The 27576-nt window shown below is 43.3% G+C and overlaps 1 protein-coding gene across 4 annotated transcripts in view; it reads right to left on the reverse strand.

Annotated features, from left to right (window-relative positions):
- Positions 1-27576, reverse strand: part of Plc21C (Phospholipase C at 21C) — a 685580-nt gene that overhangs the window by 321133 nt on the left and 336871 nt on the right. For all 4 annotated transcript variants that reach the window (XM_075865841.1, XM_037419231.2, XM_075865843.1 and 1 more), the window contains 2 exons: positions 18225-18297; positions 3979-4030 (listed from right to left, as the gene is read on the reverse strand). In XM_075865841.1, coding sequence (XP_075721956.1) covers positions 3979-4030; positions 18225-18297 — 125 coding nt within the window. The remainder of the gene's footprint in view (positions 1-3978; positions 4031-18224; positions 18298-27576) is intronic.

Raw genomic sequence — 27576 nt, forward strand, 5'->3', positions numbered from 1 at the left:
CAGAGAAGAAATAAGACAGCCTATCTCTATCGCCTGGAAAGTGCATAAAGTAACATCTCTTGTGTGTTAAAACAGCTGTCGAATTCTCTTAGTAAACCACCCGTCTTGAACAAGCTTGAAACAACGCGGAGAGGGAGGGGAGGGGGGATCACTCGAGTAGCAGTAATGAGTTTGAATTTTAAGGGTGGTCGCAATCGCTGGCGCGCTGGCTATCTCGGCGAGTATCAGTGCGGTTTCAACGCGAAGGAATGGTGTGAAAAAAGCACTTTACCCTGGAGCGGCCGTATTTGCTTACACCAGCGTTTTGTAGGAGTTCCACGATATCACATCCAAAAGAGTTGGTTGCCAGCCTTACTTCTTATAAGATTAAAATTTTTTGCTATTGTATCGCATTCAATGTGCCAGCGTATTGCTAAAACTAATGAACTAATCATGAAAACTGCCAGCCTGCCAACTTGCGAGGTCACGAAAGATGGAAGTCTGTGAGTCGACCTCTGAAGATTCGTTGTCACCGTGGTATCAACAAGTTTCCATCAGCGCCTAATTTGACAACCTCTTCGATGGTGATGACACGGTTGTCCGAAATTAAGAAAATCCAGTTTTTTTGCAAAACGAAGCAATGAATAGCAACAACTTGAAATTTAACGCTGAGAACTGCAATCAGAAAAAGCGTGCAGTGCACAGCTCAAGCACAAATGATGCAGGAAAATAACATACACAGGACGAGAGCGAACTGACATTTACCACTGGACAATTATGCACTGTTTAAACAAAACAAAAAGGACGTACAAAACGTAATCACAGATATGAGTGCAGATACAGATATGAGTACAGATATGAGTACAGATATGAGTACAGATATGGTACAGATACAGATATGGTACAGATATGAGTGCGAACTAACAAATGCCCCAGTTGTTACATCTCTGTGTTTGAAAAGCACACTCTTTTCGCAAACGGCGCCTGTCTAGCGAGCGAAGTGAGCTTTTTGCGCCTTCCAACTAAATACCCTCGTTCTGGTCAAGGTCAAAGGTGCGCGATTCTTCCCGCCGAAGGATAAGCGCACCAACATCATCCCCTTCCTCCCCCACTCCCTATTCGCCGGGACAAGTACGCATGGATGAAAAGCGCCCGTCGGCTGATTGTGACAAGCTGGGCGCCGAGCGTGGGCGGCTTTTTTTTTCTTTTCTTGAGCTTTCATATATATAGATACTTATACATATACAGTGAATGACGGCTGTAGAGCCGACAAAAAGCCAGGCAAGACTGTCCATATAATTGCTATATCGCAATAAAAAAAAGCAAAGCTCAATCTGTTGGGGGCCACACGATGCGTGTGCAGTAAAACTGTGCATGCGTGCATGGCTTCGAAAATGGAACAGTGAATGACATGGATGACACAGATACCGTGGAAAATTATTCGGTAAAGCGCCCTCCTCCCTACCAGCACGGCCCCACATATGTGACACTAACTAGAAGCATGGCACTGCAAACATGCAAAAATAGTTTTTTTTTTTAATTTTGATTCGCAGTGGCGAAGGGGGCACACCCACGCATGCCCCAGTGGCAGTGAAAGTAGTGACAACATTGGCTCGTGGAATGCAGGTCAGCCTGCTCGCATCGCGCTCACCCATCCGCAACAACTAGCGCTCGCTCTTGCCTGGCGCACCATGCGCGCCGCTCGTTAGCAGCGAGGCAGCCGCGGAAGATCCATGCTCGTACCTAAATGCCGAAATGCGGAGCGAAATTCCTAAATTGTCTGTGAGAAAATTTGTTATATCAAGGTTGTCTCCCACTGCTACTTTGTTACATAGAGGTTGCAAATACATGTGCTTCTATAGAGTAACGGTAGGAAATAGAAACACTTTGTTATATCGTGAAATTCGTTATATGGAGGTTCGTTGAAAGCAGGTTTAAATGTTACTTGCTTAGGGATGAAACTAATATTAATTGACCAAGAAAGACAGATTCAAACAGATGTTAATTCGAAATTAAAGCTAGTTGCAGTTTAAACATTTTCATGAAAACATTTCCGTATGTGGGCATTTGCTGCTTCATATGTAGATCTGTAACAGCAAATTTACAAATTTATCGAAGTACCTAAAAATACAGTTGGAAAGTATTGAATTGAATATACCCTTTTTTGGAAGTATCTTGTATCTGTATCTCAAATACCTCTAGCCCGAGTATCTTGTATCATATCAGGATACCATTTCAATTATCTTTGCCCAGCCCTGGCAAAATTATAGTAACCATATTTCCAGACATACACTGCACTTTGATCCTCTGTGAGCCTTTGTAGTTTCAATACAATAGTGGGGTTAGTCATTCTTTAAGTATCATTCATTGTTATTCATGAAAAGTAGGCTTGTGTGAATATTTGAATGCTTTGAATATTCGAACAAATAGTTGAGTATTCGAGTTCGCTTCGATTCGAATTTAAATTATCGAATATTTTGGAAGTATTCGCAATGAACGAATAGGTTATATTGATCTGCACGTCACCACCTGTAGAGGTGGTTTCACTGCACTGTAGAAGTGTTAAACAGTGAAAACGCTTATTCAAAGAACATTTGTTTTGCCGTGAAGCCCCCTTCAAATTTAAAGGGGCGTTGCAACATTAACTGTACATTGTCAGAAAACGCTGCCGATCGGTAGTCGAGGCTACCGAAAACACGCGAGGCAAATATTGTAGCGCAGCACATGGCCTGTAATTCACAATAAATTTTCAAAGCTAAAAACTGCTTTCTTTCCTGGGGAAGTGACCCTACAGGCTCAAAAATCACTTGTCACAGCCAAGAAGATATATATGGCTCTTTGAGCATGGTGCGCTTGTCGTTACCGGGGCCGCCGCTTGTCCACGAGTATGGGTACGATCGCACTGAAAAGCCACGTATTCGAAGAAAAAAAAAAAGAGGTGCTCAAGGTCATGAGCTGCGTGTGGATTATTTTCTTTCGCCGTGCCATTCCTCCCTGCTTAGCTTCTAGCTATTTCGTCAAGACTAGAAGAGAGAATCCCATTGCAACGTACGCCAATTTTGGAACTCTGCTCATACTGGAGTGATTCCAGAAACTTTGCTACAGTAAATTTGTGAGGCAACAAGCATCTTTACTGGCTCCATGGCTACGTGAAAAAGTGTTGCAGGGCCCCTTTAAAGGAACATGTAACCCTCAAATCAATTCTTCATTTTATTAAGCTTAATATGACAGCTTATGTAATCCTAGTATAATAAATTTTAAAACATTAAGTATCTCACAGGTTATCACACGCATCCTACCGAAACTACTACTCAAGGTTGCTTTGACTTCCTTTGAACGAAAAAATAAATTGCATTTGCATAGAGCCCCAGTTTCAATTTGAAAGAAATGTTGTGCCGGTTAGTTTTGTCATGATGAATATCTTTTTTTATATGACATATATACCATTCGAATTCGATTCGAAATTATTCGATCAAAATCACTATTCGCTTCGAATTCGCTTCGAACCAAAAATTCACTATTCGCACAAGCCTAATGAAAAGCAATGTAAGGATTGTGTCCTTATATTGTGCTTTTGTTGCAGTTAACATTGCTAGAATGTGTCACTCTTTTTTCAGTATTTTTCTCAACGTTTTCCTGCAAACACAATGCACACTCCACATTGGCAAAAGAAGCCACTACACTAAGGAAAAGTCCAGTGACTGGGCCAACTAGGGTTGTGTTCCACTAGCAAATGACTTCCTTCAAAAACTACTAATTAATATTATGCCAGTATCAGCATGCCCACAGGAAAAGGAGCCGTGAGATGGCTTGCCAGTACAGGGTGTCACTACATTGCCAAGCCCACTGATAGTTATTCTGAAATGCACAAGATTTCTGTTCTGAAGAAGTACGGATGACTGACTCAGTTTGGTCTGTTTAAAAAAAAGAATAAATATACATCACGTCCACATGCCCTAGAATTATTTCAACATATAAAAGAAATGAAACACTACTGACCTAGTGATTGAAAATTTAAAGCTATCAGTTGGCAGCCTGCATTCCAAAATACCTGCAAAGAGAAGACATGGCAAAGGTAAGAACAATCGTAGCCAATAAATGAAAGGAAAGCTCAAGAAAACAAAGATATTATTGTCTTAATAGGTGAGTGCAGAAGATTAACAAATAATGTAAAGCAGTTTGCTGGTGCAAAATAATCAGTGGACACAGAATTACGGCTCAATCCAACTATTTTTGCCTCTACATAAAGATGGTTTGAGGAACAATGTCCTAAATGATAGGTCTCTTTTCGTGACATGTATAGTAGGCAAATTAACGAAACACATAATCATGAATCACTTCGCACAGAACAATATCCTAATTAAAGAACAGCAATGTTCCCGTAAGGGCTTGACCTACACTACTCAACTTGTAAAATTCTATCATGATTTAAGGTGTGAAATTGATGCTGAAGGCCAGATTGTTTGTTTTTTGATTTTCTAGAAGCTCTCCACACGATTACCCACTCCCTTTTTATTTTCAAACTTAAGCAAACAGGTATAATAGCGATGTTATCAAGTGGACTGAAACAGTTTTATCAGAGCGCAGCCACTTTGTTGTTGTTAATGGCAAAAGTCGAGTTACGTAAACGACACTGCAGGAATCTTACAGGGCTCTGTAATGGGACTTATATTATTTTATTTATATATTTATATATATATATATATATATATATATATATATATATATCTCTGGATCCGGACAGGCCGCCATTGGAACATGAACTTGGCAACGTTTAACGCTAGAACCTTATCTAGTGAGGGAAGTCTAGCTGTACTATTCGAGGAGCTAGAGGGTGTTAAATGGGATATAATAGGGCTTAGTGAGGTTAGGAGGACAGATGAGGCCTATACGGTGCTACAGAATGGGCATGTCCTTTGCTATCGGGGCTTGGTTGACAGAAGAGAACTGGGAGTGGGCTTCCTAATTCACAGAAACATAGCTGGCAACATAGAGGAATACTATAGCATTAATGAAAGGGTGGTAGGTATCGTAATTAAACTGAACAAGAGATACAAGATGAAGGTGGTACAGGCTTACGCGCCTACATCCAGCCATGATGATGCTTCAGTTGAAAGCTTCTATGAAGACGTGGAATCGGCAATGAGTAAGGTAAAAACACAGTACACAATACTGATGGGAGACTTTAATGCAAAGGTAGGGAAGAAGCAGGCTGGAGACCAGGCAGTAGGAGATTATGGCATCGGTACTAGGAACGCCAGAGGAGAGTTACTAGTAGAATTCGCAGAACGCAATAATTTACGGATTTTAAATACCTTCTACCAAAAACGAGGAAACCGCAAGTGGACATGGAGGAGCCCTAATGGCGAAAATAAGATGATTGGTGGTGTTTATTGGCGCAAGGGCCAGATATGGCCAAAGAGCGCCAGAGCGATGATAATGAATTGTGGGATGTGCAGTGTAGATAAAACAAATGTGACGTTGCTGTAAATGGGCCTAAAAAACAGTCGCTGTAGGTGTGTAAAAATATACATATGGTAAAATTATGGCAATGACAAATGATGTGTGCTATGGAGACATAAAATGATTTAAAAGTGATAAGTATGTCAAATAAAAACTTGGCATGGAGCACCAGTGCCTCGACAGAGCCCTTAAAACAAGAGCATGGAGGCCTGGGCTCATTGAAATCTGCTATCACAGCAGCATCCTCTGAACAGAGGATGTGCTATGAACCTGTTGGGCTAAAAACATTCAATGTTGGACTAAACACATTCAGTACTACATCCTTTAAAAAGCTTAAAACTGATTTTGTATCAAAAAGCGGCTCTTCACCGAGAAACATAATCGGATGTAAAGGAAGATTATAGCGGTATGCTAAAGCAAAATATTTCTTTCTCTCCCTTTCAGCTTCCGCACACTCCAGGAGGACGTGGAGGACGGTTAGCCTGTCACCACATCTACCACAAGTAGGAGGTTCATCGCCAGTCAGAAGAAAGTTATGAGTACCATAAGTGTGTCCTATTCTGAGGCGACAGGATAGGACATCAGTTCGCCGTGTTCTTGTAGCGGAGGGCCAGTAACCCAACCGCGGCTTAATCAAATGAAGCTTATTATTTATTTCTGTGTCCCACAAACGTTGCCAGTGGTTTCGCAGTTTCTTTCGTAGAAAGGGTTTTAGATCTGTTGCAGGGACAGTAGCGGTGGGGTTAATAGCGCGCATTATAATTGACGTGGCCATTTGGTCAGCTAACACATTGCCCTCGATACTTCTATGGCCAGGTACCCAGCAAATAGTAACATGCTGGTTGGACATATACGCTGTACACAGAACGGAATATAGCTCAATTATTATCGGATTTCTGAATCTGAAAAGGGATCTTAATGCATTTACGATGCTTAACGAGTCTGTGAATATAATTGATTTTTCTATGTTTGATTTCCGTATATGCTTCACAGCGGACAATAGTGCATAACCCTCAGCCGTAAATATACTTGTTTCCGGGTGCAGCACGCCGGATTCCGAGAAGGATGGTCCGACGGCTGCATAAGCCACCCCTGCATGCGACTTAGAAGCGTCAGTATAAAACTCTACGCATGAGTAGTTGGACTGGAGTTCTCGGAAATGCATTTTAATATGTGCTTCTGGTGCGTGTTTAGTGATCTCAACAAATGAGGTGTCACAGTGTATAAGCTGCCACTGCCACGGCGGTAAAAGTATCGCTGTGGGCGTAGGACAGAGTTCCAGCAGCGGAACACCCAATTCCTCACATAAGTTTCTCACACGCAAGGAGAACGGCTTTCTCACTGTGGGTCGATTATGGAAGAGGGTGGCAGCGGTCATATCGTTTATAGTTGAATAAGATGGATGCTTGATGTTTGCACGTACCTTTATAAAATATGTGAAACTGCTATAGGATCGCTGCAGGTGAAGTGACCACTGATTCGACTCTACATAGAGGCTCTGGATCGGGCTTGTCTTGAAAGCACCGGTTGCAAGTCGGATACCCAGATGGTGAACGGGGTCTAGGATTTTTAATGCACTTGGCGTTGCGGAATGATAAATTATAGAGGCATAATCAAGGTGCGACCCGACAAGGCTTTTGTATAACTTCAAGAGGCACTTTCGATCACTACCCCATGTTGTACGTGACAGGAGTTTTAGGACGTTCATCGCTTTCAAACATTTCATTTTGACATATTTAATATGGGGAATAAACGTAAGCTTAGAATCTAAAGTGGTTCCCAGGAATTTATGCTCGCTGCTTACAGAGAGTTGGTCTCCCTTGATTGCAACATTTGGTTGTGGCATTACCCCTCGTTTGTTAGAGAAAAGTATGCAAGTACTTTTCTTCGTGTTTATTTTAAAACCGTTTTCATCCGCCCATTTAGTGAATTTATTCATTCCAAGCTGCACTTGTCGTTCGCAGACAGACATATTGCATGATTTGAAACTCCTCTGCACATCATCAACATACACGGAATAAAACATCGCACTTGGAATGACTGACTGCAGGGAGTTCATTTTTACAATAAAGAGTGTGCAACTAAGCACGCCCCCTTGTGGAACACCAGTCTCTTGGGTGAAAGTTCTGGAGAGAGCATTTCCCACTTTTACGCGAAAGGTTCGGTTAGACAGGTAACTTTTAATTGTGTTTAGCATGTTCCCACGGATGCCCATGGTGACAAGATCGCGGAGAATCCCAAATCGCCATGTGGTGTCATACGCCTTCTCTAAGTCTAGGAATACCGAAAGTACAAACTGCCTATGAATAAATGCATCTCTGATGTATGTCTCTATGCGAACAAGGTGGTCTGTTGTCGACCTCCCCTCTCTGAAACCACACTAAAGGGGGTCTAGTGTATTGTTACTTTCTAAAAAGTGGATTAAGCGCCGGTTTATCATTTTCTCATATAGTTTGCATAGACAGCTCGTTAGCGCTATTGGCCTGTAGCTGGCGGCCAAAGACGGATCTTTGCCTTGTTTAAGTACTGGGATGACTATAGCTTCTTTCCATGACAATGGAATATACCCAGCTGCCCACATGGTATTGAAGAGGGTTAGGAGCGTTTTTAGTGCTTCTGGGCAAAGGTACTTGACCATTTCGTATGTTATACGATCAACACCTGGCGCTGAGTTGTTGCAGCACGCAAGAGATGCCTTAAGTTCAGCTAATGTAAATGGGCAGTTGTAAGACTCACTGGATGGACGTTTACATTTAAGGGGCTGTCGCTCTTCGCGTTCTTTGAATTTTAAGAAAGTTTCTGTATAGTTTGGTGCACTTGAGACGTATTCAAAGTGTTCGCCTAGGCAGTCCGCCTGCTCCTCTAGGCTCGCACCTCGGCTACTTACCAAGGATAGGGGGTGTGACTCCCGACCCAATAACCTATTTACCCTATTCCAAACCTTCGTTTCGTCGGTGTAAGAATTTATACTGGAGATGTACCTATTCCAACTTTCTCTCTTTGCAAGACGACGCGTTCTTCTAGCTTGTGACTTCACCTGTTTAAAATTGTCGAGGTTTTCAGCCGTTGGGTAATTTCGGAGTAATCTCCAAGCTTTATTTTGACTATTTCGCGCTTTCCGACAATCGTAATTCCACCATGGAATGCGACGCTTATTAGACATTCCTTTAGTTTGCTCAATACATTTCGCTGCAGCGTCAATAATAAAATCTGTTAGGTATGCCGCAGCATCGTCTATATTAAAATCAGCAATGTCCCCTCCATCTAAAAATGTGTTTTCTCGGAACAGTTCCCAGTTGGCCGACTTGCTGTTCCAGTGAGGAAAGTCAGGCGAGCATGTATCTTCTTTAGTTAGCTTCAACATTATCGGGAAGTGGTCACTCCCAAAGGTGTTCTTGAGAACAGACCACTCCAGATAAGGAATTAGTGTACTCGAGACAATACTCAGGTCTATAGAAGAGTATGTGTTGTGCGTAGTACTATAATATGTTGATTCTTTTTTGTTAAGTAAACATGCACCTGACGAAAACAGAAAGTGTCCTATTAGGCGTCCTCGTGCATCCAAACGGGAGTCGCCCCATAGAGGATTATGTGCATTTAGATCACCAACGACTATATATGGCGGAGGAAGTTCATCAATGAAGCTTAGAAATTCTGTCTTCGAAAGTTGATAGCACGGAGGAATGCAAATAGAAGTAATTGTTAGTAGCTTCCCGAACAGCACTGCTCGGACAGCAACTGCTTCAAGAGAAGTTCGGAGGTTTAATTGCTTACAGGCAACACCTTTATCAACTATTATAGCGACACCGCCCGACGAGGCGGCAGCGTCGTCACGGTCTTTGCGGTAGATGGCATATTGCTTTAGGAAGTTTGTTTGTGTGGACTTGAGGTGTGTTTCCTGAACACACAGCACCTTTGGAGTGTGTTTATTAAGGAGTTCTATAATATCATCGAGGTTATGGAGAAGTCCTCTCACATTCCACTGTAAAATCTGCGTGTCCATTTTAAATGTGTTTTGTGCTGTGTGCTCAAGGATAGAGAATTAGCTCACGGACCCTTTCCAGGGGCCGTGACACGAGATTTTTCTTTTTTGGATCGGTCGACGGAGTCGCGCCGATCCTTAGGCGCTTGCTGCGCCCTCACGCTCAGAGTTGTGTCACTTGCCTCTTGCGAGGCGCTGGACAGGCGCTCTTGCGAGCGCTGCATTTGTTTTGAGGGCCTCGCCTCAAAAGACGAGACCTTCGGGGCCCCCAGCCCAGAGGTTGGTGGGTCTTTCTTGGATGGCGGAGCAGCACTGGCTGCAACCGCCGAGGGGGCGAATGGCGTCACCGCTGGCTCACTACGCGTGTGCCAGACAGGCGCCAGGGGCCGTCGTGGCGCTGCCCCCTGTTGCGCCACTTCGGCAAAGCTAGTTTCTGGTAGGCAGGACACCTGCCTTCGTGCCTCCTTGAATGAAATATTTTGTTTTACCTTAATTGTGACAATTTCCTTTTCCTTTTTCCAGCACGGGCATGACCGCGAGTATCCGGCATGTTCCCCATTACAGTTCGCACAGTGAAGAGAGTTTTCACAGGCATCTGATGTGTGCTCTTCAGCACTGCATTTCGCGCAAGTTAGGCGGCCTCGGCATTTCTGTGAACTGTGGCCGAACCGTTGGCATTTGAAACATCGGAGGGGGTTTGGTATATATGGCCTAACTCGAAGCTTGATATACCCAGCCTCAACGGAGTCGGGCAGTACACTTGAATTGAAGGTAAGTATCAGGTGTTTAGTGTGGACTTCTTTGCCATCACGCCTCATGCTGATTCGTTTTACGTTTATGACATTCTGTTCGCTGAAACCCTCCAGGAGTTCAGCCTCCGTCAGCCCTAACAGGTCATCATCTGAGACAACGCTACGGGTGGTGTTCATGGTTCTGTGTGGGGTTACTATTAAGTTGGTATCTCCAAATTTCACAAGGTTAGGCAATTTTTCATATTGTTTCTGGTCGCGGAGCTCCAACAGGAGGTCACCACTTGCCATTCTCGAAGCTTTATATCCTGGGCCAAAGATTTCCGTCAAAGACTTTGATACAAGTAAAGGTGAAAGTGTTCGCACTGATTTGCCGGGTGTGTCAGCGTGAATAACATGAAATCGGGGAAAAGATACTTTCTGGTTACCAAAAAACTGGAAAACTTCATCGGTGCGCCCTCTTTTCTGAGGGCGATCAGGGAGTGGGGGGAAGGAACATGCCATATGTTAATGCTTACTTTCGGCAGCGGCGCCAGCCACCCACCATGGAGTCCTACAAGGGGACGCTGGAGGGTCTGTAAGTACAGGCCCCGCAGACGCCAGCTGTACGCCACCACTATAACCGAATATGGTGTATCCAAAGTAGGATAGCCACACAGGGTTAACCCTTGCCGCCAGGAAACACGGAAGTCAATGGAAGTGAGTAGAGGACAGGAAAGATTTAAAGTGAGAGGAAAGACGAAGATGTGAGGTGGAGACAGGAAAAGGCAACTGCCGATTCCCCCCGGGCGGGTCAATCCGGGGGTGCCGTCTACGTGAAGCCGGGGCCAAAGGGGTGTGTTACCTCTGCCGGGGGGCCTTAAAGGTCCAATCACCCAGCATTGGCTCAACCCCCAGGATCCCCTTTTCCCCGGACACGGCAAAGCCACGCACGGCTAGGCGTGGGAGAGAGTCAAAACTCCCTCGTTAGCTCGGGTCCGTGGTGTCGCTACACACCAAACGCCTACTTGCGCGGGCGCCCCTGCGGGGAATGGCGAAAATAAGAACGAAATAGACTTTATAATGAGTGCACACCCAGGCATTGTGCAGGATGTGGAAGTGGTTGGCAAGGTACGATGCAGTGACCATAGAATGGTACGGTCTCGAATTCACCTAGACTTGAAGAAGGAACGACAGAAACTGATACACGCAAGAAGTCAATCAATGAGCTAGCACTGAGAGGGAAAATACAGGAATTCAGAGCGTCGCTTCAGAACAGGTACTCGGCTCTTAGTGAGGAAACCAAAATTAGCATAGATACAATGAATGATAATCTGACGAGTATCATTACGGAGCGCGCAGTGGAAGTTGGAGGCAGGGTAGTTAGACTGGACACTGGCAAGCTTTCCCAGGAAACGAACAATCTCATTAAGAAGCGTCAAATTATGAAAGTCTCAAGTACAACAGACAAAATAGAACTGGCAGAGCTTTCGAAGTTGATTAACAGGCGTAAGGTATCCGATGTAAGAAGGTATAACATGGAGAGAATTGAACACGCTCTGAAAAACGGAGGAAGTGTCAAAGCAGTGAAGAGGAAACTTGGGATAGGCAAAAAATCGGATGTATGCACTAAGGGACAAAGAAGGCAAAATAACTACCAATATGAATAGGATAGTTAAAATAGCGGAGAACTTTTACAGAGATCTGTACAGTAGCCGAGACAACCACGACCTTAATACTATAAGAACTTGCAGTAACCCAGATGACACCCCGCCAGTAATGATAGAAGGAGTCAGAAAAGCTTTGGAGAGCATGCAAAGAGGCAAAGCTGCTGGTGAGGATTAGGTAACATTAGATCTGCTGAAAGATGGAGGACAGATTGTGTTAGAAAAACTAGCCACCCTGTTTACGAGGTGTCTCCTGACGGGAAGGGTACCAGAGTCTTGGAAGAACGCTAACATCATCTTAATACATAAGAAAGGAGATGACAAGGACTTGAAGAATTACAGGCCGATTAGCTTGCTCTCTGTAGTATACAAGCTATTTACAAAGGTAATTGCTAACAGAGTAAAGAAAACATTAGAATTCAATCAACCAAAGGAACAAGCAGGATTTCGAACAGGCTACTCAACAATCGACCACATTCATACTATCAATCAGGTAATAGAGAAATGCTCAGAGTATAACCAACCACTATACATAGCCTTCATAGATTACGAGAAGGCGTTTGATTCAGTAGAAATATCAGCCGTCATGCAGACACTGCGGAATCAGGGCGTCGATGAAGTATATATAAACATCCTGGAAGAAATCTACAGGGGATCAACTGCTACCATAGTGCTTCATAAAGAAAGCAACAGAATACCAATCAAGAAGGGTGTAAGGCAGGGGGACACAATCTCCCCAATGCTATTTACCGCGTGCTTACAGGAGGTTTTCAGAAGCCTAGAATGGGAACAGTTAGGGATAAGATTTAAAGGAGAGTACCTTAGTAACCTGCGCTTCGCCGATGACATTGCATTGCTGAGTAACTCAGGGGACGAATTGCAACTCATGATTACGGAGTTAGACAAGGAGAGCAGAAAGGTGGGTCTTAAAATGAATCTGCAGAAAACGAAAGTAATGTACAACAACCTCGGAAAAGAGCAGCGCTTCGAGATAGGTAATAGTGCACTTCAAGTTGTAAAAGACTATGTCTACTTAGGGCAGGTAATAACTGCGGAGCCGAACCACGAGATTGAAGTGACTAGAAGAATAAGAATGGGGTGGAGCGCATTTGGCAAGCACACTCAAATAATGACAAGTAGATTGCCACTATCCCTCAAGAGGAAGGTATATAACAGCTGTATCTTGCCGGTACTTAGCTACGGAGCAGAAACCTGGAGGCTTACAAAGAAGGTTCAGCTTAAATTGAGGACGATGCAGCGAGCAATGGAAAGAAAAATGGTAGGTGTAACCTTAAGAGACAAGAAGAGAGCAGAGTGGATTAGGGAACAAACGGGGGTTAAGGATATCATAGCTGAAATCAAGAAGAAGAAATAGACATGGGCCGGGCATGTAGCGCATAGACAGGATAACCGCTGGTCGTTAAGGGTAACTGACTAGATTCCCAGAGAAGGCAAGCGGGTTAGGGGAAGACAGAAGGTTAGGTGGGCAGATGAGATTAAGTTTGCGGGTATAAATTGGCAGCAGCAGGCACAGGACCGGGTTAACTGGCGGAACATGGGAGAGGCCTTTGTCCTGCAGTGGACGTAGTCAGGCTATTGATGATGATGATATATATATATATATATATATATATATATATATATATATATATATATATAAACAACATAAATTTGGGCGTTACCTCCATTTTACGACTGTTTGCAAATGACTGCGTGGTGTATATTGTGATCAGGACGCAACAGCACTTCAGGGAGACTTGATAGGATTCATGACTGGTGTAAACAGTTGAACATGTGTTTTATTGCTAAAAAGTTTATTAATATTGTTTCACGAAAAAGCAAAAACCACTGGCAAAGAAATACTGTATAACTAAATACTGTATAAATAAGAAGTTGGTTGACACAGTTGATAATTCTAAATACTTAGGTGTCATGGTTTCGGCTGAATGTTCATGCAGTGCGCATATCAGTGAGATAGTGAGGCTGGACGGGCACTGAACTTTGTTCAACCAAACCTAAGATGTCGCGAGATATAATTAAAAGGTAATGCATTTACTACGTGTGCAAGACCAATATTAGTGTATGCCTGCCCACTATGAAATCCATCGGAAGCCACCCTCATTTTTCAGAGAGAAAGTGTTCAAAACCGAGCTGCGTGGTACGTCCTGGGCAGGTACCGTAGATTAGACAGTGTCACAATGATGAAACAAGAATTGAATTAGTAGTTGTTGTCTTCGAGCAGACGGAAGCTAAGCCTGAAACTGTTTTTTCCGATATGAAGTAGGCATAGACAATGAAACCAACTTTAGCACATTTTTTTTTATTTATAAATGTTAGGATCAGAAACTCAATATTCTTGAATACCAGCTCAGTGCATGCAAGTTCAAAAATCTTTTTTTTTTTTCTGAAGTGTGTGAGAGAGTGGAATAAGCGATTTGAAAAACAAGTATGTTGTGCAAACGAAGGCTTAGTTGTTTTCGCAGTGGATATAAAAATAGCAAGATGGCTACAAAAATATTTTGAAATTCATGTGAGTTAGTGCACCACCTTCAAGCATTTTGAATATGGGGAACTTGAAAATGTATATTTCTAAGTCAGGCATAGTGGCCTCAGTATGTACAATAAATATAAAAGGCATGAGCACGTGATTGCCTTGAAAAACTTTTTGCTAACCGATATGTTGAGTTAGGTGTACAGTACTTTTATAAGAGCCTGTAAGAAAGATGAGTTTTGAAACGCCTTATTGTTACGGGGAGAAACATATTTACACTATACACAGATCAAATTCAGCGCCTGACAAAATGTCTCTCCACGTCGTCTTCGTTTTTGTCCTCTCTCTCATTTTTTTTTCATGCGAGTACGCATTTCCCTACTGCCATCACACCAACACCATGCTAATTAACAAGTCAGTTAAGTGTAATTACCTGGTGATAAAAAGAAGACAGTAGAATCTTCGCTTGAGGCACGTAACAATCACTATGTCAGTACGAGGGTGAGCGACGGTGGGGTCACTGAGAGCGATTTTGAAGGTGACTTTGGTCACTTGACGTAAGATGTGTTAAGTTCTGAAATATTTGGAAGTAGCTTCTCTAAAAGTTCAATGCGACGGGAGAGGGATCAAAGCAGAACCAGATTACCGAGTACTAATGTCCTACACATTCCTCTAAAACAGGAACTAACATAGTTGTTTGTTCCTTCCCAATTTTAGGATGAGTTGCCATTACAAGTTCCTCAATTTCCAAAGAACTCGTAAACATTACATCTCAAAATTTGGAACGTGTAGTTACATTAACATTATATTTGGCCTTTCAAAAGTTATATACAGTCAGATGAACCTTAGGCCAAATTAAGTGAGCAGTTTAAAGCAGCCATCAAGCTACATATAGGTACTATAAAAATATAACATTACTGGCAGCTGGTGATACGTAAATAAAAGGAATTGGAGTAAACCATTTCAGACGAACGTCTTAGAGACCACAGGCCTTTCTATAAACATGACTAACTGAAATTTTTGCTGTCTTCTATTTCCTGTTCAAAACATGTGCAGCCTTTCACGACGATCTTCCAAGATTCTGTCAGCATACTGCACTTCAAGTATATTTTCCGCCAATGCAACAATGTATTTAAATTTTTTGCAATGAATACCACATCAAAACAGCCAATGCTTAAGCGTTTATTGAGTGCTAATTCGATACTTCAGTGCGAGAAGAATGCGGTGTCCAGAAACTACACATGCAACTTAGTTAAGTCCCTGTTCGCTGTCAGCAAACACATTTATGTATTCTAGTTTTCTATGTTTTTCTTTTCTTTTCCCTTTTGTTGCCCGGATATTTTTTTTTCTTTAAATCTTCCTTTTCCTACCTTTCTGTAGTCCGATGCCTACCTACATTTATTTCCTTTTCTCTGATGTGCTCTCATTTCTCTCTCTCTTTACTTGTTCCTCTTTGGCTTACCCTCACTTCCTTTTCCTACCCTCTTATTACCCTACGAACTTCTAGCATGGCGCACCTTACAGAAAAACAGATAGCTGATAATCCCCTCAAGATCTCGCTTTATTTGGACGGTTACTCAGCCATGAGATGTGTGGGAGCAAACGGAAAGTGCCAAATAGAAATACTGAATTGGAGAGATGTTTATACGTACCACCGCTCTTTCACGCAATTCAAAATTACTATTACCAGATCTAATAAGTGAATCCTTTAGCACTATGTGTTCGCCGTTGATTCACAATACGAGCTGAATGGACACATCAGTTTTCTGTCTGCAGTGAACTGCTTCAAAATACTATGTCTACGTTGAATAACTACCGTGAAAGAAAAGTTGGATAGCCGAGTAGTTACCACGCTCGCGTTTGGATAAGTGGCACCGCCTGGTATAAAAATTTTTGAAGCCAAGCATTTATCACTCTTTCTATACCTCTTTCACGACAACTACAGCACACGACGGACAATTAAGTGTGTTTTCTGCGAGCCAAATGGAAAAAAAGAACGTATGCCGTTTTATTATTACGATCACTCTTCTTTTGCGACACCTCGAGCATAACAGCTGTGCTTTAAAAAGACAAAAGACAACTCTGCCTCCCGCACCTGGTCTGTTTCGGCGTCTTCCACTTCCCTCCGTCTCTGGTACGTGCCGAGAAATAAAAGCCAAGTTGCATCGTATTCACATGATAGACAAGCGGTACCTTCTAGCCGTTGCTATGACTCCCCACACAGTCATCCATACGCCTTCTTCTGCGTAATGTCATACATGCTTGCACATGTTGAGTGTCCCGTAACTTTTACAGAAAGAACGCTGTTCCCTGTACCATTCTTTGTCAGGCGTAGCAAGTTACGAGTTATTGTTGCAGATCTGTCACTTTTCAATGAAACGATCGACTTCCACTGTTTCTTCTAAATGAACTATTCTGTGAATGCCGTTTCGTACAACACAGCTACGTACATAATGGTCATCGCGATGGTGGGCGTCATATACACGTGTCTGGTTGTTTTGCAAGTCCGCTAGTCATCGTCGAGCAGCTTAGTATGCCTCTACGGCCTTCACTTTTATTCAACGAGCGTGCACCAGCCTTTATCCTAGTCCAGTTGGAAGGAGTGGGTAAAAAAAAAAAAGCACAGGGTCGTAGCTTAACAAGAGAGATAATGGCTAAAACTAATTGGTATTGTGCGGAGAGGAACTTTAAGGCAAGTATGACAAACAGTAATGTAACAACGACAGGATGGAAGCTTGCGATGAAGCAATATGAATCTGTGCTCAAGGCAACCTTTTGACAGGTGGACTTATCTTCTTCAAGGCTGGAACTTATTTCCGTAGCCCCAGAGAGTATATGCATTTGCTCCAATCCAAACAAAGGAGAAGCTGCGGGTGGGGGAAAAGCCACCATGAGCAACTGTGTGAGTCGAAGGGTAATCCGTGAGTTGGAAAAAAAAGAAAGAAGAAGATAAAACCACACGCTTCACTATATCAGTGTTGTCAGAAGAAGCAGCACTTCACAATAGTAGGTTTGAAATTTATAGAAGGACGGCTGAACTGTCATTGGTTTCCATTATGCATGTGCCAAGTCGGATAACTTCAAAAGGCCCCCTAGAAATGTTTATACCTACTGACTGGAGTACTGAACTCGTAGACAATATTTTGTGTCTCTTGGAGGTCGAAAGCTTGACTGAAGTATGCCAAGCTTGAGATCCCCAAAATTAAGACCGGCTGCATTATACCTCTATGCCACTGCTATCGGTAATTTCATCACTCTGTCCATGCAAGGCCCATTTTATCTAACAATAACAAGCTGTCCCGCTTTGCCAATGAGCCATTTGCAACAATATAAACATTCAATCAAAAATATATCATTTCAATTTGTGTAGATGAAACTAGATAATAAATGATAGACGTAATCACTCGCCGTGTGCTTCTGTCACCTCTTCTTGAAGGTGTTTGCAGGTCTCACATCTTGGACAAGAACATGGAATCCGACTTTTTAGATTGACGATGTATTCCCTGTTTTTTAGTGTTCCTGCTTATTATTCTAATGGTTTTTCTGTTTTCTTTCGTTTTTTATTCATCTTTCTCTTTTTTATGCTGACAATGTATTTCAGTGTTGCTTGATGATTACCTTTTTTTTTTTTTTCTTTCCCCATCATGGGAGGTCCCGCCTGCGGTTCTTACCTTGGGACCTCCCAGTGAATCTGTACCCATGCACTTTTCCATGTTCACGCTTGATGAATAAAATTCAAATTCAAATTCAAGTTCAAAGCGTTATGTGGGCAGTACAATGTAGGTTTACTTGCATGCACTAACACTGTGCTGGCACTAAACTCTTCAGAAGAATAAAAAAAGGCAGTGACAAAGAAGGATGCAGAAGAACATTTGAATAAACGTTACATCAAGGAATAAGTAGACAGAACTCACTTGTGGCATGTAGTTACTAGAAGAGACGCGAGTGCCGCTTGGGTATATTCTACTCAGCTGGCGCTTGTTATAACTGGAATGCAAAAGTCAAGGCGCTGTGCCAACTTGTGTTTGTCTCACTCATAGAAACACAAAGTAGGATTTGTTCACAATAACACAAACTTATTATTAAAGTCATTTATCAGCTGACAAGATGTAAAAGGAAACCGGTATACCGGCATCTTGTCAGGGGTTGCAAGATACTTACATAATTTGGGCATTGTTTGAGAACTGTACATGTGGTCGTATTCACTATATTACCAGACTCACTGTAATAGCGGACGTCGTCTTGAAATATTTGTGTATATTCTGGAAAATCAAGCCAATGCACGAGGCAGCTGTGCTCTTGAATCTTTGGCCGGCCTTCTTCGGCATGTAAACAATGTTGGCTGTTTTGATATAAAAAATTTGATTTGCAGCGTACTCTATTCACACGCTCCTATCAACACTACCTGAATTGGCGACATTTTATTACTGTCAGTGGTGCTACAGCTCAAATAGGGTTCGAAACAATTTTTGAAGCTGCAAAATGTCACTTTTGGAGCACGAAAATCCCGATTTAGAGCAGTTTATGAAAAAAAAATGTCTGTTTTATCACTAAATCTTGAACTTGGAGCAATAAACAAAGAAAGCTTATTTTTATCAAACAAATGTATGTGTAAATATTGCAACAACATCTAAATCATGCACAGGGTCCATGAGCACTGGGATTTTATTAAAAGCAATATTTTGAACTAACCCACAGTGCAAGCAATCAAGAAATCCGACTTGGTATTTGTGGCACTTGTCAAATCCTTTGACTGTGTGTGCAAGTTGAATTGTGCATCCGCCAAGCTGGCGACCACGAAATTGGGGAAATATAGAGCATAACGAGTGGGGGTTAGGAAAAAATTAGGCGCATAGTTGTGTTTGGTTGTGAGGGCCCGGCACAGCTACAAATGATTGCCAACAGCGTTTCAGACAACAGTCGTCATACTAGTACTCACAATTACGTGGCAGATTTAGACACGAATAATTAAGGAACAGGATGTCATGCGATCCCTGGTGTTTCGTGAAGGCACCAGTGCAGGAAAGTTTCTTGTGCACACCACTGGTTGACGCAAGGCCTCTGCCCTGCCCGACTGCTGGCACCTTCTTTGAACACAATGATTGTACGTCAGTTCAGGACGCAGTCACAAAAACTATGGAAGAAGCAGGAATTGCCCTCGTCATATAAAACCCCAGGTCCACCTACATTTTAACAGATGCACAAGCAGCCTACCAAAATTTCTGTAAAGACTGCATTGACCACAATAAGCACCGAATCCTTACACAGCTATCATCGCCCCGTTAAGAAGGAGAATGGAAACACCTCATATGAATACCCGGCCACTGCCATGTTAAAGGGGACGAGCTCACCCTTTCATCAGCTCGAAAATTTCTCTTCTGGACCTCTGACCCCAGCATATCGCACCCACCCTACTCTTCATATAAACCCGCTTCTCATGCATACAGAAATTTTGTAACATGAAAGACTGAAACTTGAGTCTTCAGGGCTGAATCTCAGTGAGGAATTTCAGGAAACGTGGTCTCATTTCCAGATCCTATGGTAACCAATCGATACAAACCTGTCTAGGATAAATTCTGACACACATGCACCACCACGCAGGTTCTGAGCCACTAAGCCAGCCGCCCTGTACCCCATCCTATTGGAATGTCGACCTAATTCTCCTTTGCAATCCAGGGCACACCACAACCTGAACGAGTGGAAGGCAGGTGTGTCCATCTCAGATCAAAAGACCCAAGAGGCCCCTGTGACAGGTGCGAGAACTGCGACAAGCGCCAACAAAATCCAGGTCTAAGAATCCTGCTCACCAACCTTCCCGCGCAGAGCACCAAATAAACATTTTTAAAGACGATAGTCTTTCTTGTGGTACTTCAACGCGAAAATTTTGATCCGTCTGTCTTTCTGTCTGTCTATACATTTGTCTGTTTTTCCGTCATAACGATATCCCAAACGGCACCAAACGATACCTCTAACGGCCAACCCCAACCGCAGCCCCCACCAATATTGCTAAAGTTTCAGCATTTATAGTTGTGCAATTGTCAATTAAAAACCAGTTATTGCGCATATCTGAGGCACCATAACAACACGTCAATATTTTGTATGTGTGCCTTTATACTAGAAAAGTAATTCTATGGACCGTAGAATTTATCACGCTGTGCTGACAAGGCAACATGATGCTCAAAAAGGCAAGTGTTTCTATCGCTTTGCAAAGACAAAACGATGATGGCATCTGCCCGTTGCTTTGCACTCCGCACCTTATCACCTCTAAGGCGGGTGTGTACACCTTCCTTCGTTTTCACAGATAACTGCCAGATAGCACTCATGTCTAACATGACTCGATGCACTCGTTTGCCTTCAATGCACGAATTGAAACTCTCTAACGCAGCGCCTGCAGAATACAATTCACCAATTTTCTCGCTCGGAACATCAAATAAACGTTTTGTTCACTCTCTCCAGATGAAACAATATTCTCTTTCGAGGACATTTGCAGTGAAAGATGCAGATACTGGGCCAATCTTTTTTCTCTCCACCACCAACCCGGCTTGGCCATGCAAGTCATGTAACTTGTGTCTCACTAACCGATCGCTCATCTTACCCCTTCCTAAAACCACCTGTGAGAGGATGATTTTCCATCAGTCTCACCATAGTTCGGCCTACGTGTCGTTGCTCTACATGCCTAATCCATTTCTCGTGTCGGCTTCTCCGACGACACAACAAATGACGACCACTTAACGAACCACAACACTCAAGGGAAACATGAAGGGGGTGAGGTCTTCTTCAAGCTGTGTTTGTGCGGCTGTTTTCCCTCACCCACCTCAATTTACTACTATGTTGCATATGTGCGTAAATGGAAAATAACAAATCAAATCAAATCAAATAGGCGACACCAGGAAGAGCACAACCTACACCTGAAGGCGGCCGACAGAAGCGGCCAGAAGGACATGTAGGATGCGCCACAGCACATTTCACTGTGCTTGGTATCTAGGAACAATGCAGCTACTTCACAGCACAAGAGCCACTCAAAGCTCAAGTCATCCAAAATGCTACACACACGAACAGCACACCGGCGCCGTGCGGCTCGGGAGCCGAGTCGGCGACTGACACGGCAGCGATAAGGACGGAGTACGTGTGATACATTGCTCAAATTCCTTTGACGAGCTGTTCACGGAGACATTGAACGTACTAGGCGAGCGGAACCTGTTTACAAACCACCTGCAACTGCTTTGCGAAGCCTTCCCCGAATCAGTCACAGCACTTAAGGAGAATGCCCTCACTTGCGAGTCTGGAGCCACTTACGATGGCAGAATATGTGACCAAATAAATACCGGGGCATCAAAGTAGATGCACGGGCTAAACTTAAGTCCTGCAGGGGAGCCCTCATGCTGCAGAAGGCAGAAGAGATTGGGCACGACTTGGAGGCACCCGGCAAAGACAATGGGATGTTCGGCGAATATGAACGGCTTCTTGGCTCCCGCGCCGGTGATGGCAGTAGCATCTATTGTGTTGCACATGACGTCGAAGCTACCCAAAATAGTGGGTTGGCTGCTTTGCCAGCTCCTCATGTGACCCAACTTGGCGACGGCTTGATCGCAAAGTTGGGTGGCGGCGTCCAAGATGGCTATGCGGGCCTATCAAAAGGCCTCTAGGAAGGCGTTAACGTCAGAAACAGTCAACCTGCTTTTGAGCTTCAAATCGGCCCCTGTTTTCACTGTGTCAAGTTAGGACATGTGGAAGCTTCAAGAAATTGCCCAGCCGAAAAATGACCTTACGTATCTGGAAGAAAACGACTTGGCCTTCTGGTGCGCCTGGCGTACAACTTCTCTTTCGTTCTTTCTTTCTTCCTCATTGTGCAATATTCCCTTCCTAAAATGTCTTTCTGCTATGCCGGCAATGGGACCTTCATATACGCTTTTAGGAGCACAAGGCCAACATAAAATGGTTATTGCACTTGCCGTCCATCAAGAACAGAATCAGCACATGAAACTCAATTTCAGGAACTTGCACAATTGAGGTTCATAGCTTCGGGGAATATCTACAAGTCGGAAACGTAGCTGCATTAGCATATGAATTTTATTTTTTTAGAAATCTATGCTATTTTTCAATTTTTTGCCAAGGAATCAGTCTACTGAGCAAAGTGCCGAGATTTATTGAGCAAGGAAGCAACCTTTAAAACTACTTTTAAGCATATCAGAATGCCGATAGGTTCCCTTAAGCACAAACGTAGTGATTAATCTTTCTATATAGAAGCACAGCATATCGACGGAGTGAATGATGATGAGTGGGGCAAAGCGTCCATCCATCCGTCTGTCTGTCTGTCTGTCCATACGTTCATTTATACATCCGTCCATTCGTCTGTACATCAGTCCGTCCATCAATTGGTGCACCCATCCATCCTCCTGTCCTTCAATATTGGCTCCCGTGCATCTGTCTGTCTGTCTATCTGTTCGTCTGTCTATTTGTCTGATACTGCCGGCAACACCTGGCACAGGACAGGGTTAGAGGTCGGCCCCTAAAACAAATTGCGAATTTTGTCACATCAAAAGGCACTTCACTGCAGTCTGCCCTAAAAACAAGCGTCAGCACAGAAAGTTACCTTTGCCCAAGACGCTGACTCCGACGAAGCCACAGTTCAGTTCCTGAAAGCTGTGACGACTAGCTCAAAGAACCAACGTATTGCCGTTCTTGGCGGACGTATCCACAAGAAGAAAGATTTCAACAGATTTTTAGCTTCGAAGCTTTACCAGCTGCAAGTGCCAGTTAACCTACAGCATTTCGTGAAAGCCCTGCATCCCAATTGTGGGCTGTTTCCACACGACCTTGCAACGCCTACAGAAGCAGGTTCGCATCACATTCTACATGACGGTCCATGGCACATCACTGCCGGGGCTCCAACCCAAAATCCAGTAATTCCAGCTTCAGATCAATGGCGCTACCTTAACCTGTCGTTCGGCGACACTGCCTTCTCTGCAGCTTTCCCCAGGCGTACTGCGGAGTCTCAGCGCCTGCTTTGCCAGACCTTGGTGCACATGTCAAGGGCCATGTCCATCAGCGCCATGAGGACGCAACGCAAGGAGTAGTGTCCGCCAAGCTGTGTCAGCTGCCTGTGGCCCTCCAGCAACAAGGCGCCAGGGAGCTTCACTGGCTTCAGGATGACGATATCATTGACAGCCACACTCAAGATCGGGCATTAGCAGTGAGGAGTCGCCTACGAAGCTCATTCCCAGTTCCCCAGCTGACTCCGTACCAGCCGACACGCAGCCTCGATTTCCAGCTAACCAAGATCATCATTTGGAACTTCAGGAAGAAAATCGTGGATCTTCCTCCTTGCCTGCACTAAATGTGCACAATTATGATGCCAGGGGAGGGAAGCGCTTGAGACAGGACTTCAATATTGGCTCCCGACAGCCGCAACATTATGTCACTTGAGAAGGAAAGCGGAAACGAAAACGCCAGAGCAACCGAAAAACTACATCCGCGCGCGTTGATATTCACATTCGTTCTGCCCCTTGTGCATGCCACTACCACCTTTCAACAATAGCACTTCGAGAATTCAATTCCTTTTCCATCCCTATTTCATGGAATTCAAGTTATTCATGCGAAGAACTAAAATAAAACAGTTTGCACCTTTCCAAATGCTGTTTTCAGAGAAACACCAGCAGAAACGACACGAGCGGGCACACTGGCAGCGCTCGGTGTGAATTCAGTAAGCTGTGTAATAAAGCGAGACACGTTGGGGTATGCGGACACGCTGCGGCTGCACCTTCTACTTCCAGTGTTATTGGCGATCATAATCCAAACCAGGCTTACGATGAACGCATCTCGTTGAGGCCATGAAGCTCAGTGGTGAAGCTTCGTCATGCTGCACGAGTCGTTTGCAATTTGAGTCGATGCAAGCCGCCGCCAGTTGTGTTAGAAACTGCGTTAAAACATTGGCCATGTTATATACGAAGTCTCTCTTGACGGGAAGGGTACCAGAATCTTGAAAGAATGCAAACATCTTTTTAATCCATAAGAAGACGCAAAGACTTGAAAAATTACAGGCTGATAAATTTACTGCCCATTCTTTATGAACTATTTACGAAAATGATAGCTAATAGAATTGGAGTGACCTTAGAATTCAATCAACCAAATAACCAAGCGAGATTTCGTACAAGCTGCTCTACAATAGACCATATTCATACTCTCTATCAGATGATACAGAAATACGTGGAATACAACCAACCTCTATGCATAGCCTTCATATATTACTAGAAGGCATCTGACGCAGTTGAGACATCGCAGTGATGCAGTCACTAAGCAATCAGGGCATCAGTGAAGCCTACATAAACATACTGGAAGAAATCTACAGCGAATCCACATCATCATAAGCCAACATCATCATAAGCCTGACTACGCCCACAGAAGAACAAAGGTCTCTCCCCTGTTCCACCAGTCAACTTGGTCCTGCGCTTGCTGGTGCCTCTTTATAGACTAAAGAGGCACCATCTCATCTGCCCACATAACTTTCTGTCTCTCCCTTACCCGCTTGCCTTCTCTGGGAATCCAGTCAGTTACTGATAATGAATCACTGGTTATGCTGCCGACGTGATATGTGCCCGGCCCTTGTTCATTTCGTCTTTTGAATTCGACTACGATATTCTTAGGCCCGGTTTGTTGCCTGACCCTCTCTGTTCTGTCCTTATCTCTGAAGGTTACACCTATAATTTTACTTTCCATCGGTCGCTTCATCGTTCTCAGTTTAAGCTGAGCCTTCTTTGTAAGCTTCCAGGTTTCTGCTTCATATGTAAGTACAGGCAGGATGCAGTTGTCATATACATTCCTCTTGAGATAGAGGCAATCTATTGGTCATGATTTGAGAATGCTTGCTGAATATGCTTCATCCCATTCTTATTCTTTTAGTCATTTCAATCTCCTGTTTCAGCTTCGCGGTCACTCCTTGTCTCAAGTTGACCTACTCTTTTACCACATAAAGTGCACTTGAAGTATAAAGTATCTCGAAGTGCTGTTCTCGTCTGAGATTGTTGTAGGTTATTTTTGTTTACTTCAGATTAATTTTAAGACCTACCTTTTTGCTCTCCTTGTCTAATTAAGTAATCATAAATTGCAATTCGTCCCTTATTTACTGAGTAATGCAATGTCATTGACAAAGCGCAGGCTATAAAGGTACAATAACTCTTATACCTAACTCTTCCCATTCTTGGCCTCTGAAAACCTCCTCTAAGCAAGCCGTAAATAACATTGAGGAAATTGTATTTTCTTGTCCTACACCATTTCTAGTTGGCATGCTGCACCTATCTTTATGAAGCACTATGGTGACAGTCAATCATTCGTACATTTTTTACAGGGTGCTTCGTTTTGGCACTGATTCTGCAGTGTCTGCGTGACTGCTGACACTCTACTTAATCAAATGCCTTCTCTATGAAAGCTATGTATAGTGGTTAGCTCTATTCTGACCATTTCTCCATCACTTAATTGATTGATAGTATGAATGTGATCGATTGTTGAGTAGCCTGTTAGAAAGTCTGCTTTATCCTTTGATTTATTTTAATTCTAATGTTGTCCTAATTCTGTTAGCATTTACCTTTGTAAATTGCTCTTATACGACGGAGAGCTAGATGATCGGCTTCTAGTTCTTCAATCCCTTGCCATCCCCTTTCTTATGGATTAAGATTATGTTGGCGTTCTTTCAAGATTCTGGTATCCTCGCCCTCATAACACACTTTGTAAATAGGGTGGCCAGTTCTCCTAACTAAGTCTGTTCTCGGTCTTTCAGGTCTGATGTTACCTGATCTTCACCAGCAGTTTGCCTCTTTGCATTACCCACAAGGCTCGAGTCTCTTGACTTCTTCTCTCTTTACTGGTGGGATAACACCTGAGTTAGTGCTAGTTTTTACATTATGCTCGCGGTTGTCCCGCCTATTGTACAGATCTGTGTAAAACTTCTCCGCTACTTCAACTATCCTATCAATATTGGTAGTTTCCTTGCCTTCTTTGTCCTTTAGTGCATATAACGAGTTTTCGCTACCCAAAGTTTCCTTTTCACCGCTTTCACCTCCTTTTTTTAAAGCATGTTGTTCAATTCTCTTCATGTTATACCTTCTCACATTATATCTGTTACGCCTAACGATCAATTTCGGAAGCTATACTAGTTCTATTTTGTCTCTTGTGTTTGAGGTTGCCATGCTTTGATGTTGCCTAATGAGGTTCTTCTTCTCCTGGGACAGCATGCTATAGTTGCTAATGTCCTGTTTAGCTACCATACCTCCAACTTCTACTGAATATTCCTTAATGATACTTGTGAGATTATCATTCATTGATTCAACACTAAGGCAGGTTTTCTCGATAAGAGCCGAGTATCTTTTCTGGCGCGAGATGGAATTAATGTACTCTTTCTCTCAGGCTTAGCTCATTGATCGGTTTTACACGTATCAGTTTCTGTGATTCCTTCTTTTAGTCCAGGCAAATTTGAGACCTTACCATTTCATGGTCAATGCATCCTACCTGGCCAAGCACTTCCGCGTCCTGCACGGTGCCTGAGTACGCATTCACTATAGTCTATTTCGTTCCGACTTTCGCCATTAGATCTCCTTTATGTGCCCTTACCGTTCACTCGTTTTCGATAGAAGGTATTTAGGATCTGTAAATTAGTGCATTCCGGGAATTCTACTAATAATTCCACCCTGGCATTTCTAGTACTAATGCAATAATCTCCTACTTTCTGGTCTCGATACTGGTTCTTTCCTACCTTGGCATTGAAGTCCCCCATCAGTATACTGTACTGTGTTTGTACCTTACTCATTGCCGATTCCATGTCTTCATAGAAGCTTTCGAGTAATATGTCAGCATGTTTGAATGTAGGCGTGTATGCCTGTACCACTTTCATCTTGTGTCTCTATTGAGTTTACTTACAATACCTACTACCCTTTCATTATAGCGACAGTGTTATACCCCTGGAATATGCAGTAACTTAAGTGCGCTTTGAGGGAATACACTTCCCCACGAGTATCATTTACCGGCTCTCACACGAGCAAGTTTAGTGTCACTCGTTGCAAAGTACACTTGCCGGCAAGTGGGTTGCCTCAAGCGCTGTTGCCTTAAGCGCAAATACACTGTTGCCTCAAGCGGCGCTCATATTACTTTCTAACCATTGTTTTTGTTATGACGAATCCTGCATTGTAATAAAAAACAAGTCATAATGCACCAAAAAACCTCGCTACTCTCACCCTCAGGCAATTCGCAGTCATGTCCACTAGGGGGATGCGGCAC

The sequence above is a fragment of the Rhipicephalus microplus genome, chromosome 6, assembly GCF_043290135.1.
Source record: "Rhipicephalus microplus isolate Deutch F79 chromosome 6, USDA_Rmic, whole genome shotgun sequence".
NCBI classification, from domain to species: domain Eukaryota; kingdom Metazoa; phylum Arthropoda; class Arachnida; order Ixodida; family Ixodidae; genus Rhipicephalus; species Rhipicephalus microplus.